The following is a 16,145-nucleotide window of genomic DNA, read 5'->3' as shown; positions in this document are numbered from 1 at the left end:
ACGGCCTAAGAGCTACTTTGTATAGCTGACGGCCCGTCTACCCATAGGGTAGGAATGAAATAACCTTCTAATAAATAATAAATAAAAGAGAAGTTGTGGCATGGCACTTATAGACGACACCGAATTTGGTGTGCTTGATTCTTCCGCTGTAGTATAAATTAAATTAAATTAAGCTCAACGTGGCTAGAAATTTGAATCCATGAATAAGGATGTCTTCCCACACAGATATAAATGTTATAGGAGTTGTAGGTCTTTCACTACTACACTTTGGTATGTCCACCATTATTATTAGACATGATTCAATACACTGTCACTTCCAAAAATATTCAGTCCCCTTGTATTACTACACTGGCCTCCATTATACTGCACTCGTTTGCAGTTGCTCGCTCTGCAGTACTCATTCACATAGACCAGGGATGGCAAACCTTTTCCAACTAGTGTGTCAATTAAGGTCTTGTTTATTACCTTTTACTGTCTGGTGTGCCACCAATTATTTTCTTTAAAATCATCATGAAACCCCCTCATTTCACTTTGTTTAGGTATTAGATCGCATTACGTATAAATCAATTCAACTGAATGTTTCACGATTTTGTTTTGCAAACGTCAATGAAAATTACATTTCAAAAAAAAGACGTAAATTTTAAGAATAATACGTAGGTCGAGTCATAAGTCATGGCAACTATTTTTTTTCTCGTGAACAGGAGACAACACGGAAAATGTAAGATATGCATTTGGAAACGTACGGTATGTACTTGTGTATGATGCCAATAGATGGTGTATTGAAACAACAGTGTGGGCCTAAGCATGCTCCCAAATTCAGTGTGTGAGTGAGAGCGTCACAAAATGGAAGTCAACAAGCAGGAGCAACGATCGTATATTAAAATAGCAGCTCTCCATGGCAGAAATGCACGCCAATGTCATGCAGAGCTGCGGGAAGCATTAGGTGTGCATGCCATGCCCTATAGAACAGTGGCAAGGTGGTTGGAGATGTTTAAACAGGGTAGAATATCAACTGCCGATTTGCCTCGCCCAGGCCGTCCAGTGTCCATGGACAAAGATGTACGGATAATGGTGATTGATCAGTGTTTACATGAGAACAGGCATTGGACTCAAGTGGAATTGCAAGAAGCTACAGCTCATACAGCAGTCATTGTTCAGCGTCGCTTACAACAGTGGGGATGGGAGGTTCTTCCACACCCGCCTTATTCGCCTGATCTGAGCCCATGTGACTATGATCTAATCCCCAAAGTCAAGAAGCCATTACGTGAACAACGGATTGCTAACAAAGAGGACATTGTAACAGCATTTCGGGGAGAGGTGTTACACGTCAGCGATACACATGGTATTCAGCGCCTGCCCCACCGTTGGCAACGCACAGTGGACACCTTGGGTGATTATTTCAAAGGTCTATAACCAGTGGAGACATGCCCTTTGTACGTAGTCTTGTGTATTTGCTGTCTATACCATAATAAAACAATGTTTACCAATGGCCTGTGCTCTGTCACTTCCCTACGAGAATCTCCTGAAGTCAGAATTTGTCTTCAGGCACTATGCATAAGTACATGCCCTATATTTCCAAATGCATATCTTAGATTTTCCGTGTTATCCCCTGTTCGCGAGGGAAAAATAGTTGCCTTGACTTATGACTCGACCCTAGTATATTTTTGTTTTTACCTAATAACATTTGTAAAAGTATGGCCATAGAATTAATTGTGATATACTTCTTTATTGAAGCTTAATGTTAAAATATGCTATGTTGGTAGATTTCGACCTATTTATTACATGTTAGAAAACATTAAAATATGTTAGTATGTTTTACGGCATCCCACAGAATTCATGTTCTCATGTCACCTAGTGGCACGTGTATCATTGATTTGCCATCCATGGCATAGACCATGCTCTTACATCACAGGTAGATATCATAACGACCTCTGCTGTTGCTATAAGGGGTGGCTATGTACTTGATGTTGTTCATTACTACGAGGTATCTGCAGAACAGGTGGAGCAAGGGAGCTTAGTGGCTTCAAACATAGAAAGGTTATTGGTTGGCACATCAATAAGCAGTCAGTCAGAGCCATTTCCGCCCTTCACAAGTTGGCCAAGCTGATTGCTGAGGATGTGACAGTGAAGTGGTAACAGGAAGACAAAACCATGGCCGGATAATGACAAGAACCGTTGAACATTGTAGAAGGTGACACAGAAAAGTTGCATGACATTGTGTGATACTGATGTCCATGAATTCTGCTGTGCCATTAAATTTGCATCTAGTACCAAGATGCACTGGGAGATAATAGGATTGAGGTTCAAGGCACAGGCACCCTTTCATAAACTGCACATTATGCCAGTGAATGCTAAACGCCATTGCCAGTGCAGTAAAGAGCACTTCCACTGGTCCAAGGACTATGGCAGTTGTGTGATTTGGAATGGTGGATCACACTATACCCTGCAGCAAATCAGATGGGAGGGTTTGAGTGTGGTAAATACCAGGTTAACGGTACATGCTAGTCTGTACAGTGGCCTCAGTGAAATTTAGTGGAGGTAGAGTGACAGTGTGGGGGTGATTTTCATGGTAGGGGTGCAGGTAATTTTCATGGGAGGGCATTAGTCCTCTCAGAATACTACAGAGCACATTGACAATGGAAGGATATAAGGAGATTTTGACCATCTGCATGTTGTCTACAGCAGAAGACCAGATGGGAGATGATCACTGTGTATTTCAGCATAATAATACTCCCTGCCATGTAGCGGGGTCCACTTGTAAGTGTTTTGTGGAAAATAAGGTTCCAAAAATTGACTGGCCAGAGTAGAGTCCCGACCTCAGTCCTATCAAACATCTCTGGGATGAACCAGAATGGTGATTTTGCTCCAGACACCAACAGCCCATATCAGTAACTACCTTGTTACAGTGCTGCAAGATGATTGATCTGCCGTTGCCCCGGTGATGTTCTGACACCTGGCAAACAGTCTTCCCTGTCACAGAGTTTGAGCTGTCATGAAGGCCATAAGATGAACCCATCCCATAAAGACCTCCACTAAGTTGTTATAAGGGGAAAAAAAAAAAATTAGTACCAAAATATCAGATATTAGACTTACTTATTCTTGTTACAGTTTCTTTCACAAAACTATCATTTTTGAAACTGAAACTTATGAAGAACTACCTAAGATATAGCCTGACTTAGCCTCCAAAGCATCGAATGTGACATCCACTGATGTCATTGAAATGGTCAATATTTTGCATCACAGAGAGCACGCCGCGCAGCCCAGTTTCCTTAGACTCTAATTTAAGTACAGTTAAGTTTTAAAATGGTAAAAACAAAAGATAGAAATGTTTGTTTGTTTAAGTTGTATTTCAATCCTTGCAATACAAAATTTTCAAAATAAAATCTATGAATAACTTAATTAGGTTTGTAATCTTATAGCAAATCCTTTAAATATATCAAGTGGATATAGATTTATTAAGGTTATGCTTGTATCTGCTTTAGTTAAATTTATGTGTGTTATTGATAGGTCTTGTACAATATCTTTATGGGGCCTAATTTTGCTTCCTGCAGGCGAGCCCGCATCATATTCATTATGCTTCTGGGTGCAGATGAGGAGGAAGTTTACGAGTTTTATGAACCATTGAGTGACATCCTAGTCAGGGTCAACAGCAAGGATAGGATAGTACTAATGTGTGATTTCAGTGCGAGAGTTGGAAATAGAACTGAAGGATAAGAGAGTATGGGATGAGGAGTTACGAATACATTCTTCAAGACTAAGGCTACTCACCTCTACATATGGAAAGGTAGGGCCACCAGGTCCATAATAGAACAAATCCTAACCGACTTTTAATTCAGGAAATCTCTTAGGAATGTGCAGGTATTCCAAGGATTTTTCAATGATGTGGACCACATTCTGATCTGTAGTGTACTAAGTACCTCTAGGTCTAGGTTAGAGAAAGTTAAATGAATAAGAGTAGAAAATCTCCAGGATGAGGAAATTAGACACAAGTATGTAGATAACATTAGTGGAAAGTTCCAAACAATAGACAGTAAGCAGGTTCAGGAAAAAAAGAAATGGCTGGCATACAGGTATGCTGTAGTAGAAGCAGCAAGGGAATCACTTGGAACAACGTTCTGTAGAGATGGAAAAATGTGAACATCTTGGTGGAATGATGCAGTAAACGTAAACGAAAATGTAAAATGATGGCGTATCAGAAATGGCTCCAAACAAGAACTGATGCAGACAGGGAGTTGTACATAGATACAAGAAACAGAGCAAAAGAAATAGTTGTTGAATCCAAGAAGAAGCTGTGGGAAGATTTTGGTAATAACCCGGAAAGGCTAGGTCAAGCAGCAGGGAAGCCTTTCTGGACAGTAATAAAGAATCTTAGAAACAGAGGGAGAAAGGAAATGAACAGAGTTTCGGGTAAATCAGGTGAACTCATAATAGATCCCACGGAATCAGTGGATTGGTGGAAGGGATACTTTGAAAATCTTCTCAACATAAAAGGAAATATTCCTGGTGATGCCATGAACAGGCAAATTCATAGGGAGGAGGACCATGTTGGTGAAATTATGCTTGAGAAAGTGGAAAGGATGGAAAATAAACTGGATTGTCATAAAGCAGCAGGAATAGATGAAATTGGACCTGAAATGGTGAAGTATAGCAGGAAAGTAGGAATAAAATGACTTCATAGAGTAATAAGATTTTCATGGAATGTTAGTAAGGTACCTTCTGATTGGATGAAAGCAGTAATTGCACCTGTCTATAAACATGGGAACAGGAAGGATTGCAACAACTAGTGAGGTATTTCATTGATCGGTATTCCAGGCAAGGTGTTCGCTGGCAACTTGAAAGGGAGGGTGCGATCAGTAGTTGGAGGAAAATCAGTGTGGTTTCAGATCACAGAGGTGCTAACAGGACCAGATTTTCAGTATGTGGCAGGCAATTGAAAAATGCTACGGGAGGAATAGACAGTTATGTTTGTTTCGTAAATCTGGAGAAGGCGTATGGCAGAGTACCGAGGGAAAAGGTGTTCACCATAATGGGGGATTATGGGATTAGGGGCAGATTATTAAAATCAATCAAAGGCATTTGTGTTGACAATTTGGCTGCAGTGAGAATTGATGGTAGAATGAGTTCTTGGTTCAGGATACTTACAGGGGTGAGACAAGGCTGTAATTTTTCACCTTTGTTATTCATAGTTTACATGGATCATCTACTGAAAGGTAAAAAGTGGCAGGGAGGGATTCAGTTAGGTGGAAATGTAGTAAGCAATTTGGCCTAAACTGACAACTTGGTCCTAATGGCAGATTGTGTCAAAAGCCTAAACTTGAAAATAGGTGCTATGAATAGGTAAGCAAGCTAAGAGAACTGAATGTCAGGTTGGGAATACAAAGCTGGAACAGGTAGGTAATTTCAAGTACCGGTACTTAGGGTGTGTGTTTTCCCAGGATGATAGTATAGTAAGTGAGAGTGAATCAAGGTGCAGCAAAACTAATGCAGTGAGTTCAGAGTTGCGATCAACAGTATTCTATAAGAAGGAAGTCTCCTCCCGGACGAAACTATCTTTACACCAGTCTGTTTTAAGATCAAGACAATGGGTTGGGATATAGTACCATATCTGAAATACTTATTTGATTATTGTTTGGTTGAAGGAGCTATACCAAATGAATGGAGAGTTGCTATAGTAGCCCCTGTGTATAAAGGAAAGGGTGATAGACATAAAGCTGAAAATTACAGGCCAGTCAGTTTGACATGCATTGTATGTAAGTTTTGGGAAAGCATTCTTTCTGATTATATTAGACATGTTTGCAAAATTAATAACTGGTTTGACAGAAGGCAGTTTGGGTTCAGGAAAGGTTATTCAACTGAAGCTCAGCTTGTAGGATTTCGCAAGATATAGCAGATATCCTGGATTCAGGAGGCCAAATGGACTGTATTGCAATTGACCTATCTAAGGCATTTGATAGGGTAGATCATGGAAGACTACTGGCAAAAATGAGTGCAATTGGACTAGAAAAAAGAGTGACTGAATGGGTGGCTATATTTCTAGAAAATAGAACTCGGAGAATTAGAGTAGGCGAAGCTTTATCTGACCCTGTAAAAATTAAGAGGGGAATTCCTCAGGGCAGTATTATTGGACCTTTATGTTTTCTTATATATATCAATGATATGTGTAAAGAAGTGGAATCAGATATAAGGCTGTTTGCAGATGATGTTATTCTGTACAGAGTAATAAATAAGTTACAAGATTGTAAGCGGCTGCAGGGTGACCTCGATAGTGTTGTGAGATGGTCGGTGGGCAATGGTATGATGATAAACGGGGTTAAGTCAGGTTGTGAGTTTCACAAATAGGAAAAGTCCTCTCAGTTTTAATTACTGTGTTGATGGGGTGACATTTCCTTTTGGGGATCATTGTAGGTACCTAGGTGTTAATATAAGAAAAGACCTTCATTGGGGTAATCACATAAATATGATTGTTAATAAAGGGTACAGATCTCTGCACGTGGTTATGAGGGTATTTAGGGGTTGTAGTAAGGATGTAAAGGAGAGGGCAGTATAAGTCTCTGGTAAGACCCCAGCTAGAGTATGGTTCCAGTGTATGGGACCCTCACCAGGATTACTTGATTCAGGAAATGGAAAAAAAAAAGAAAGAAAAGCAGCTCGATTTGTTCTGGGCGATTTCCGACAAAAGAGTAGCGTTACAAAAATGTTGCAAAGTTTGGGCTGGGGAGATTTGGGAGAAAGGAGACGAGCTGCTTGATTAAATGGTATGTTCCGAGCTGTGAGAGGAGAGATGGCGTGGGAGGACATCAGTAGACAAATAAGTTTGGGTGGTGTCTTTAAAAGTAGGAAAGATCACAATATGAAGAGAAAGTTGGAATTCAAGAGGACAAATTGGGGCAAATATTCGTTTATAGGAAGGGGAGTTAGGGATTGGAATAACTTACCAAGGGAGATGTTCAATAATTTTCCAATTTATTTGCGATCATTTATAAAAAGGCTAGGAAAACAACAGATAGGGAATCTGCCACCAGGGCGACTGCCCTCCTTGCCCCCCTTTGTCGCCGCTACCGGCTGCATGGGAATGAAAGCTGGGTGGACTCAGGATATTTTATTAATAAGTTAAAAGGAACAGACATTAAAGTAGCGAGAGTGATTGCTGGTACAAACAGGCGGGAAAAATTGCAGGAGGGTACTCGGAATGAGAGATAAAGGCTAAGTTAGGAATGAACTTGATTGATGAAGCTGTACACATACACCAGCTTTGGTTGTGGGATCATATTAGGTGACTGGAGGAGAATAGGTTACCTAGGAGAAAACTTGACTCTGTTATGGACGATAAGAGACATAGAGGGAGACCACGACGACGATGGTTGGACTCAGTTACTAACGACTTAAAGATAAGAGGTATAGAACTGAACGAGGCCACAGAACTAGTTACAAATAGAAGATTGCAGTTGCGGCTCGTAAAAATCACAGAGGCTTGCAGACTATATGCTTAAGGGCATAACAGTATATAATAAAGATGTATGTATGTATCGTCGGTGCGCGAACAGTACCGCATATCTGACAATGCTCTTCCTATCCATTAATTTCGTTAAGACTGATCACGCCTCCCAGCTAAGTATGGATATACAGTCCATCAGAACAATTTTCTTTGTGGTCTTCTATGGTGATTTGTAAAGGAAAAGGAACCTTAAATCCATTATACTGTACGAGTGCACAAATACGTCATGCATCCCTAGAGTCCGGTAGGGTAAGGTTCGTTTTACTTTTCACATTAGCATAGAATTTCTTTCTTTCTTTCTTTTTTATTATTTTTTTTTACAATTTTGCTTTACTTCAAACCGACACAAAGAAGTCCTACCGCGACGATGGTATAGGAAAGGCTTAGAAGAGGGAAGGGAGCGGCCGTGGCTTTAATTAAGATATAGCTACAGCATTTGCCTAGTGCGAAAATGGGAAACCATGGAACCATGTTCTGGACTGCCGACAGTGGGGTTCGAACCCACTATCTCCCGGATACAAGCTCACAGCTGCGTGCAGAGCGGGAAAAATAGTTCTGTCATTTGTTTGAAAATGGAGATCACCAAAATACATACTTTTCCCCCCATAATTATAAGTGATAGGTCTGTGGGTCAGATGTTTAAAGAGCTGGGTAGATTTGCATATGCATACCGCTTTCAAGTTGCTTAGTGTGTAACAGAAAGTGATGCCACTGATGAGCGAGTATCGTTACAGTATTGCAGCCGAGTGTTGTCCACACACCGCGGGAGAGTCATTCACTCTTCTGCAATGAATCTTTGGAGATCGCCTTCTTTTTTTTCTTACAACATTCTTTATGTCGCTTCGACACAGATAGGTCTTATGGCGACGATGGGATAGGAAAGGCCTAGGAGTGGGGAGGAAGCATTCGAGTGGTGTGAAAATGGGAAACCACGGAAAACCATCTTCAAGGCTGCCGACACTGGGGCTCGAACCCACTATCTCCCGGATGCAAACTCACAGCTGCGCCCCCCTAACCGCTCGGCCAACTCGCTCGGTAGGAGATCGCCTAATTTCTCGTAGAACTCCATTCCCCTACCCTTCCTGCTCCCCGGATCTCACGCCCCCACATGCCTACATGTGGGGAATGTTCAAAGAATCTGTTTTCAAGATAGATGACCTACCTACAAATATTCCCGAATTATGCGAGAAGATGACGTCATTTTTGTGTCTTGCGTCAGTAGATTTACCGGCACGTAAAAGAACTCCTGTTGAACAAACTTCCAGCACCTCGGCTTCTCCGAAAATCGTACAAGAAGTTAGTAGGATGTAAAGCCAATAATAATAATAATAATAATAATAATAATAATAATAATAATAATAATAATAATAATAATATATTATATAATTATAATAATAGCAAAGCAAAGCAAAGTCACCTCCGTACAGGCCATGAAGGCCCTTGGAGGAGTGGAAGGTAAAGGCTTCCACCATTGTTAACCTCGGCACGTGATGGGTTAGAGTGGTTAGCTCTACGCCCGGCCACCTTTGCCCCCAGGAATTAACCTGGTACTCATTTTTGGTGTAGGTTCAGTGAACCTCAAGGCCATATGCACCTACGGAAGTGGAAATCTCGTTTCTTAAATTTTACGACTTCCTGACGGGGATTTGAACCCACGTCCTTCCGGGCGAACCGAGCACGCCTTTACCGCCTCGGCCAGGCAGCCCCTCAATAATAATAATAATAATAATAATAATAATAATAATAATAATAATAATAATAATAATAATAATAATAATAATAATAATAATAATAATAATAATAATAATAATACAGCAACTTTTGATGTTTATGAACAATGTGTGGCACATGATGGTACACAATTTGAACATATTAAGTAACATTTCACTGCCGTTTGTTTTGCCGCATACGCTAGAACTAAAATGAGTATGCCGGCTGAGTGGTTCAGGCGGTCGGTGGATGGGAAGTTCGGAAGGAAGAGGGAAGGATGCGGCCGTGGCCGTTATTGGACCTCCATTGGAGGTGTGCCTGAAAAGAGCTCCACTACCTCGGGATGAGGACACAAGTTAACTTTATTATATTATTATTATTATTATTATTATTATTATTATTATTATTATTATTATTATTATTATTATTATTATTATTATTATTATTATTATTTACAAGTTGCTGTACGTCGAACCGACACAGGTAGGTAATATGGCGACGATGGGATAGGAAAGGACTAGGAATGGGAAAGAAGTGACCGTGGCCTTAATTAAGGTAAAGCCCAGCATTTGCCTAGTGCGAAAATGGGGAAACCACGAAAACCACCTTCAGGGCTGCTGACAGTGGGGTTCGAACCCACTATATTCCAAATGCAAGCTGCGCGCCCCTAACCGCACTGCCAACTCGCTCGGTATTATTATTATTATTATTATTATTATTATTATTATTATTATTATTATTATTATTATTATTATTATTACGGAGATTTCATGGTGGACAGAGGTGAAAGAAGGTGCGGGCATGAATGGGTCTATCTACTACAATTAAAAGATTAATAAAAACCTTTAAAATTAATGTTATACTTCTTTTTTCCTCTCTTCTTTTTAAAATGCAAAATATTAACAAAACAGTCCGGCTCCATGGCTAAATAGTTAGCGTGCTGGCCTTTGGACACAGGGGTCCCGGGTTCGATTCCCGGCAGGGTCAGGAATTTTAACCTTAATTGGTTAATTTCGCTGGCACGGGGGCTGGGTGTGTGTGTCGTCTTCATCATCATTTCATCCTCACCACGACGCGCAGGTCACCTACGGGTGTCAAATCGAAAGACCTGCATCTGGCGAGCCGAACTTGTCCTCGGACACTCCCGGAACTAAAAAAAAAAAAAAGAAAAGAAAAGAAAAAAAGCCATACGCCATTTCATTAACAAAACAAGTCGCTCAGCGACGTAACAAGATTTCAGGTACAGTAGTTTTAAATACAAGGTGGGAGAAATCAGAAAATCAACAAAATTTGTCAATTAATCCTCTGAGCTTGAAGCTCCCAATTTTACAAATGTTACTTGAGCATCACTCAAGAGTCAAGGAGACAACTTAAACAAGTTCAAGAGGAAAGTCAGTCACTCGTGTTCAAGAGCTAACCACTGCCTTCTGGAAAGTTACTGTGGTGCGATACCTCAACAAACAACATAAGGCCATACATTCCAAAAGCATTTCGCAAACAATTCTTTCTTCATATCAGCAACATGGCTCATCCAGGGATAAAGAATACTGTTAGGCTGATGACTTCCAAGTTTATCTGGCCTGGTATCAAGAATGACGTCAGAAAATGGACACAAGCCTGCATGGGATGTCAAAAAACAAAATAACAAGACATACAAAACCACCAGTCAGCCATTTTCGAGAACCTGATGAGAGGTTCAGCACTGTTCACATAGACATTGTTGGCCCTCTTTCGCCTTCTGATGGCTATCTCTACTGCATCACATGTATAGATCGCTTCACCAACTGGATGGAAGCAATACCAATGCAAAATATAACAGCAGAGACTGTAGCAAAATCATTTTATGATCATTGGGTGACGCGGTTTGGAGTCCCAGCAAATCTAGTTACTGACCAAGGCCGACAGTTTGAAAGTCAGCTCTTTAAGAATCTTTCCGAATTGTGTGGTGTGAAACTTAAACGTACGACACCCTATCATCCGCAGAGCAATGGTAAAGTTGAACGTCAGCATCGAACAATAAAAACTGCTATCAAAGCTCACAACTCCTTAAAGTGGACAGACACCCTTTCGACTGTGTTGCTACGTCTACGCGCATCACTCCGGGAGGACTCGAACAGTTCAGTTGCGCAAATGGTGTATGGCACGCATATTAGGCTTCCAGGTGAATTCTTCGATAACCTCAATCTCAGATCGAACCAGAATCTTTTGTCTCCAAACTTCAGCAGCACATGCAGCAACTCAGACCTGTGGAAGTTAAGCACAAAACTTCCCGAACTGTGTTCATCCATAGACTTGAGTAAATGTACTCATGTATTTGTGAGGATCGATAGAGTGTAAAAACCTTTGCAACCCCCATATGAAGGTCCTTTCCTGGTAACTGCCAAAACTGATAAATATTTCACGGTTACCATAAAAAATATATCTGTGAATGTCTCCATTGATCGCCTGAAACCAGCCTACTTCATAGCAGCAGATGATGAGACTTGTACTGTGTGGAGATGAGAAGAATGCACGAATGAGGAATGTGGTCTGCAAGCACGAACTTCCTGTTCTGCCCAGACAGATCGGCTCTTATCTGCTCTTATCTGCTACACGAAAACATTGACTCTCACTTTGCAGTTTTCTGGATTACAACTGACAAGAGCGAAGAGCTACTAGTAGAAGTTAATATAAAGTCACCTGGGTAGTAGCGGAGTTACTATGGTAACCACTGCGTCACGGGCTCTGCTGGTGAAAACCCCTTCGCCCCGTGCCTCACCGGATCTGTGCATTCTGATCTCCCAACAATACAGCTCGTCGTGAAGAACGACCTGGTGTCTTGCAAGGACTCTGCCCCCCTGATGGATCAACGACGGATTCCCAGGACAAGCCCAGCAAGGAGAAATTGGTAACAAAATCACGTAGTGGAAGGGCCGTCAGGTTTCCCACTCGTTATTTAGATGATGTTGTATATAGTTAATATTCTTGTAATTATGGTACCTATATTTTATTTATATTTGTGTTGTCTTTGTATCGGAACTTGGTTACTGGAGGGGGAGTGGTGTAGGCCGCCCCTAGTGGAGTTGACTGAACTAAAAACCGAAGATAACCGATCTTTGCCGACCGAGCTCGATAGCTGCAGTCGTTTAAGTGCGGCCAGTATCCAGTATTCGGGAGATAGTAGGTTCGAACCCCACTGTCGGCAGTCCTGAAAATGGTTTTCCGTGGTTTCCCATTTTCACACCAGGCAAATGCCGGTCGCTTCCTTCCAACTCCTAGCCCTTCCCTGTCCCATCGTCGCCATAAGACCTATCTGTGTCGGTATGACGTAAAGCAACTAGCAAAGAAAAAAAGATCTTTGCCGAGAGAATAAGGCGGCAGAAAAATAAAGATGGAGTGAGCTGCTTTTGTATATTTGTGTAAGGATAATTGTGGTGCAAAATTAACGTGTAGCTAAGGTGAATTCAGTGTGTTGTGTACTTCACTACAGTACCACTATATTATTTAAAATTTCCATGTGTTTTTTGTAAATTCTTACTATTTTATTGCATAATTTTAATTTTAAGGTTGAGGTTAAGTGTGAGAGAGGGCCTTGAGCCCTAACTTCGCCACGAATAAAGACGAATTACTTACTTATGTACTTACTTACTTACTTACAGTTTTTATAGGTTCAATGAAATTGTTTTATTTTGCAAATTCTTGATTTCCTAATAGTTTTTATTTATTTATTTATTTATTTATTTATTTAATCCGTTTACCCTCCAGGGCTGCTTTTCCCCCAGACTCAGCGAGGGATCTCACCTCTACCGACTTAAGGGCAGTGTCCTGGAGTGTGAGATCTTTGGTCGGGGGATACAACTGGGGAGGATGACCAGTACCTCACCCAGGCGGCTTCACCTGCTATGCTGTACAGGTGCCTTGTGGGAGGATGGGAAAATTGGAAGGGATGGGCAAGGAACAAGAAAGAATGCGGCCGTGGCCTTAAGTGAGGTACCATCCCGACATTTGTCTGGAGGAGAAGTGGGAAACCACGGAAAACCACTTCTAGGCTGGCTGAGGAGGGAATTGAACTCCCCTCTACTCAGTTGACCTCCCGAGGCTGAGTGATCCCTGTTCCAGCCCTCGTACCACTTTTCAAAGTTGATGGCAGAGCCGGGAGTCGGCCCCGGGCCCCTAGGATTGGCAGCTATCACATTAACCACTACATCACAGAAACGGACATAGTTTTGATTTAATAGGTTACATTTTTGAAAACTCTTATGTTCTATTTACATTTTTCAAGTAATATTTTATTTGGGGCGGGGGGTGTTGAACCACCGTAATTCGCCTTCTGGGTGCGACCTTGAGGCGGAATCACGTAATATTCCTAGAATGTAAATGTGCATGTGTGTAGAGTGTGATGGTGATCGATGGGCACACGAATTTCTACTTTTACATATTACATATTTACATATTTACGGTTAGTGTGAAGAACGGGGAAGGAAGTTAAGTTGTCCGAGCGTCCTTTACCTCTCGCCTGTCTTCTTCCGCTGCTTTTCCCACTCCGTGGTGGAGTCAAATGTGTGAACTACGTTACAAATGTGGATTTGACCCTTGGCCGAGAATGGAACCTGGGATCCTCCAAATCGAAGGCCTCGATGCTGACTCTTCAGCCGGACCTTATGATAGTCGTGAATGTTCAGGGGGCTGACTAACCGGATCGGTCAAGGTGTGCTCATTTCACCCGAAAAGAAGAGGGTTCGATTCCCGCTGAGAAATATAGAAATCAGAGTTCCATTCCTGGAGAGGCTCATGGTCGTGGGGTTTGCTCAGCCTGCATCAGATAAATTTCTTGGGGTCAAGGCAGGTGAGCATAGAGTTAACTTACCACCCTATCCCACTAGGTGCCAAAGGTACATGAAGTGAAAGTCTTTACGTTCCATTCATTCAACCGTATCCATGGCCTGCACGGGATTGGCATTGCTATGTCAGATTTATCACCTGCGAGAGAAAGATCTGATGTAAGAGATTGAAAATACTGGTGACTAGATAGTGTCATGGGAGGTGACGGTGGTGAGATAACAGCGTCTATTTCACCCTCTGTGCGCACGTTTATAGCAAGGTCTCATTCCTTCCTTCTACTTCATAGAGAGATACGGCCATAATTATATCTACTCGCTCGGTTAGATCGCGGTTAATTGATGACTGCAATGTCCACTTGTCCCTCCCCTCCCTGTTCTGTCGGCATGAGGCTGTAGTTTCTCGACTGCTGTGCTGTCAGCTGTCCGCGAGGGAGTGACATTGTCTTCCGCGCGTGTGCTCTCTGTCGTCCGGTAAACACCCGCCTGCGAGGAAGGAAACGGCCTTGATCACTACTCATGTGAGTAGACTGTCTCTTTCATAGTTTACAGCAATATCATTTCATTTGTGAACTTCATGCTGGCAGTGTGCAGTATATTTTGAAACTACTTTTTGCCGTGGCTTTACGTCGCGCTAACACATCGAAGGTTTCGGGCAACGCAGGGATGGGAAAGGACTGGTATTGGGAACGAGACGGTCATGGACTTAATTTCCCTGGTAACAAGCTCGATAGCTGCAGTCGCTTAAGTGTGACCAGTATCCAGTATTCGGGAGATAGTGGGTTCGAACCCCACTGTCGCAGCACTGAAGATGGTTTTTCCGTGGTTTCCCATTTTCACACCAGGCAAATGCTGGGGCTGTACCTTAATTAAGGCCACGGCCAATTCCTTCCCACTCCTAGCCTTTCCCTATCCCATCGTCGCCATAAGACCTAACTGTGTCGGTGCTACGTAAAGCAACTTGTAAAAAATTCCTGGTGTGAAAATGGGAGACCACGGAAAACCTTCTTCAGGGCTACCGACGATGGGATTTGAACCCACCATCTCCAAAATGCAAGCTCACACCTACGCGACCCGAACTTCGCGGTCAACTCGCTAAGTATGTGCATGGTAGTGGGGCTGACTAGTTCAGACGATGTAGGCGTGCTCGGTTCATCCGGAAGGATGTGGGCTCGATACCCAGTCAGGAAGTCGAGAAGATTACAGATGAGATTTCTACACTTGGAGAAGTTATAGCCCTGGCCTACACGAGAAATGAGTATCAGGTTAATTCCCGGGACAAAGGCAACTAGACATTGGGCTCTTTAATGCTGAGGTTACGAATAGCAGAAGTTTTCATCTTCCTTTTCTCCAGGGTCCTTCATGGGCTTTTAAAGTTCTATTGTGGAGAAGTATGCGCATAGTTCGATGGTTCGTTGAATCCCCAACAGTTCCACCATCAGTTATAATTGAAATTATGTAACAGTGAAATGAGAAGTGAGGTAGTTTCCGGTTGTTTTCCTCACTGAGCCAGAAGGCACCATTGCACATAAGTCAACCAAGTCCAACGAACAGTACAATCCAACTTCCCCACAAGCCATACTTCCACACATTTTATCACGGACTGGTTGGATGTGGAATAGTGTTAACCTTCTTTTAAAACAATAAATCACCACATCTCTCTCTTCTTCTTCTTCTTCTTCTTCTTCTTCTTTACAAAAATTAATTAATTAAGTAAAAATTGAGTAATCTCCAATTTGGTAAGATTACTGAGAAAAGCAGCTGCTTTCAGGAGAAGTGGACAGAACTATACCTTTCTCGTGAATTAGGACGTAAAACACTTTGTTTAATTTATAATTTAATTTATAAGGAAACCAGTCCGTTACTGTTTTAAAAGGTTAAATATTAAGACATTACAACACGAAGCATGAAAATAATATGGTACGTGGAAATGACAAATGAGAAAAGACGAAGTGCGTGGTTTAAACAGATCCTTAACATCAACAAAACGTTTTCAAGAAAGTAAATGACGATTTAAATGCAGCCGTGAAATTCAAAGGATGGTCCCGACTTACTGGCAAACATTTGGAAGGAGGTATGCGAAATGCAGTATTGAATGTCATTGGGAAATTGACAGAACTTAG

The 16,145-nt window shown here is 41.8% G+C and overlaps 1 protein-coding gene across 3 annotated transcripts in view; it reads left to right on the top strand.

The window, feature by feature from the left end:
* The first annotated feature begins 14,449 nt into the window (after positions 1 to 14,449).
* The window catches only part of LOC136862823 (metal cation symporter ZIP8), a 920,308-nt gene continuing 918,612 nt past the window's right edge, over positions 14,450 to 16,145 (top strand). For all 3 annotated transcript variants that reach the window (XM_067139088.2, XM_067139087.2, XM_067139090.2), the window contains exon 1: positions 14,450 to 14,543. In XM_067139088.2, the coding sequence (XP_066995189.2) occupies positions 14,542 to 14,543 (2 nt within the window). In that variant the 5' untranslated portion in view covers positions 14,450 to 14,541. The remainder of the gene's footprint in view (positions 14,544 to 16,145) is intronic.

Source organism: Anabrus simplex, chromosome 2, assembly GCF_040414725.1.
Source record: "Anabrus simplex isolate iqAnaSimp1 chromosome 2, ASM4041472v1, whole genome shotgun sequence".
NCBI classification, from domain to species: Eukaryota; Metazoa; Arthropoda; class Insecta; order Orthoptera; family Tettigoniidae; genus Anabrus; species Anabrus simplex.
The sequence above is the reverse complement of the archived record's forward strand: the minus strand, read 5'-3'. Positions and strand labels throughout refer to the sequence as shown.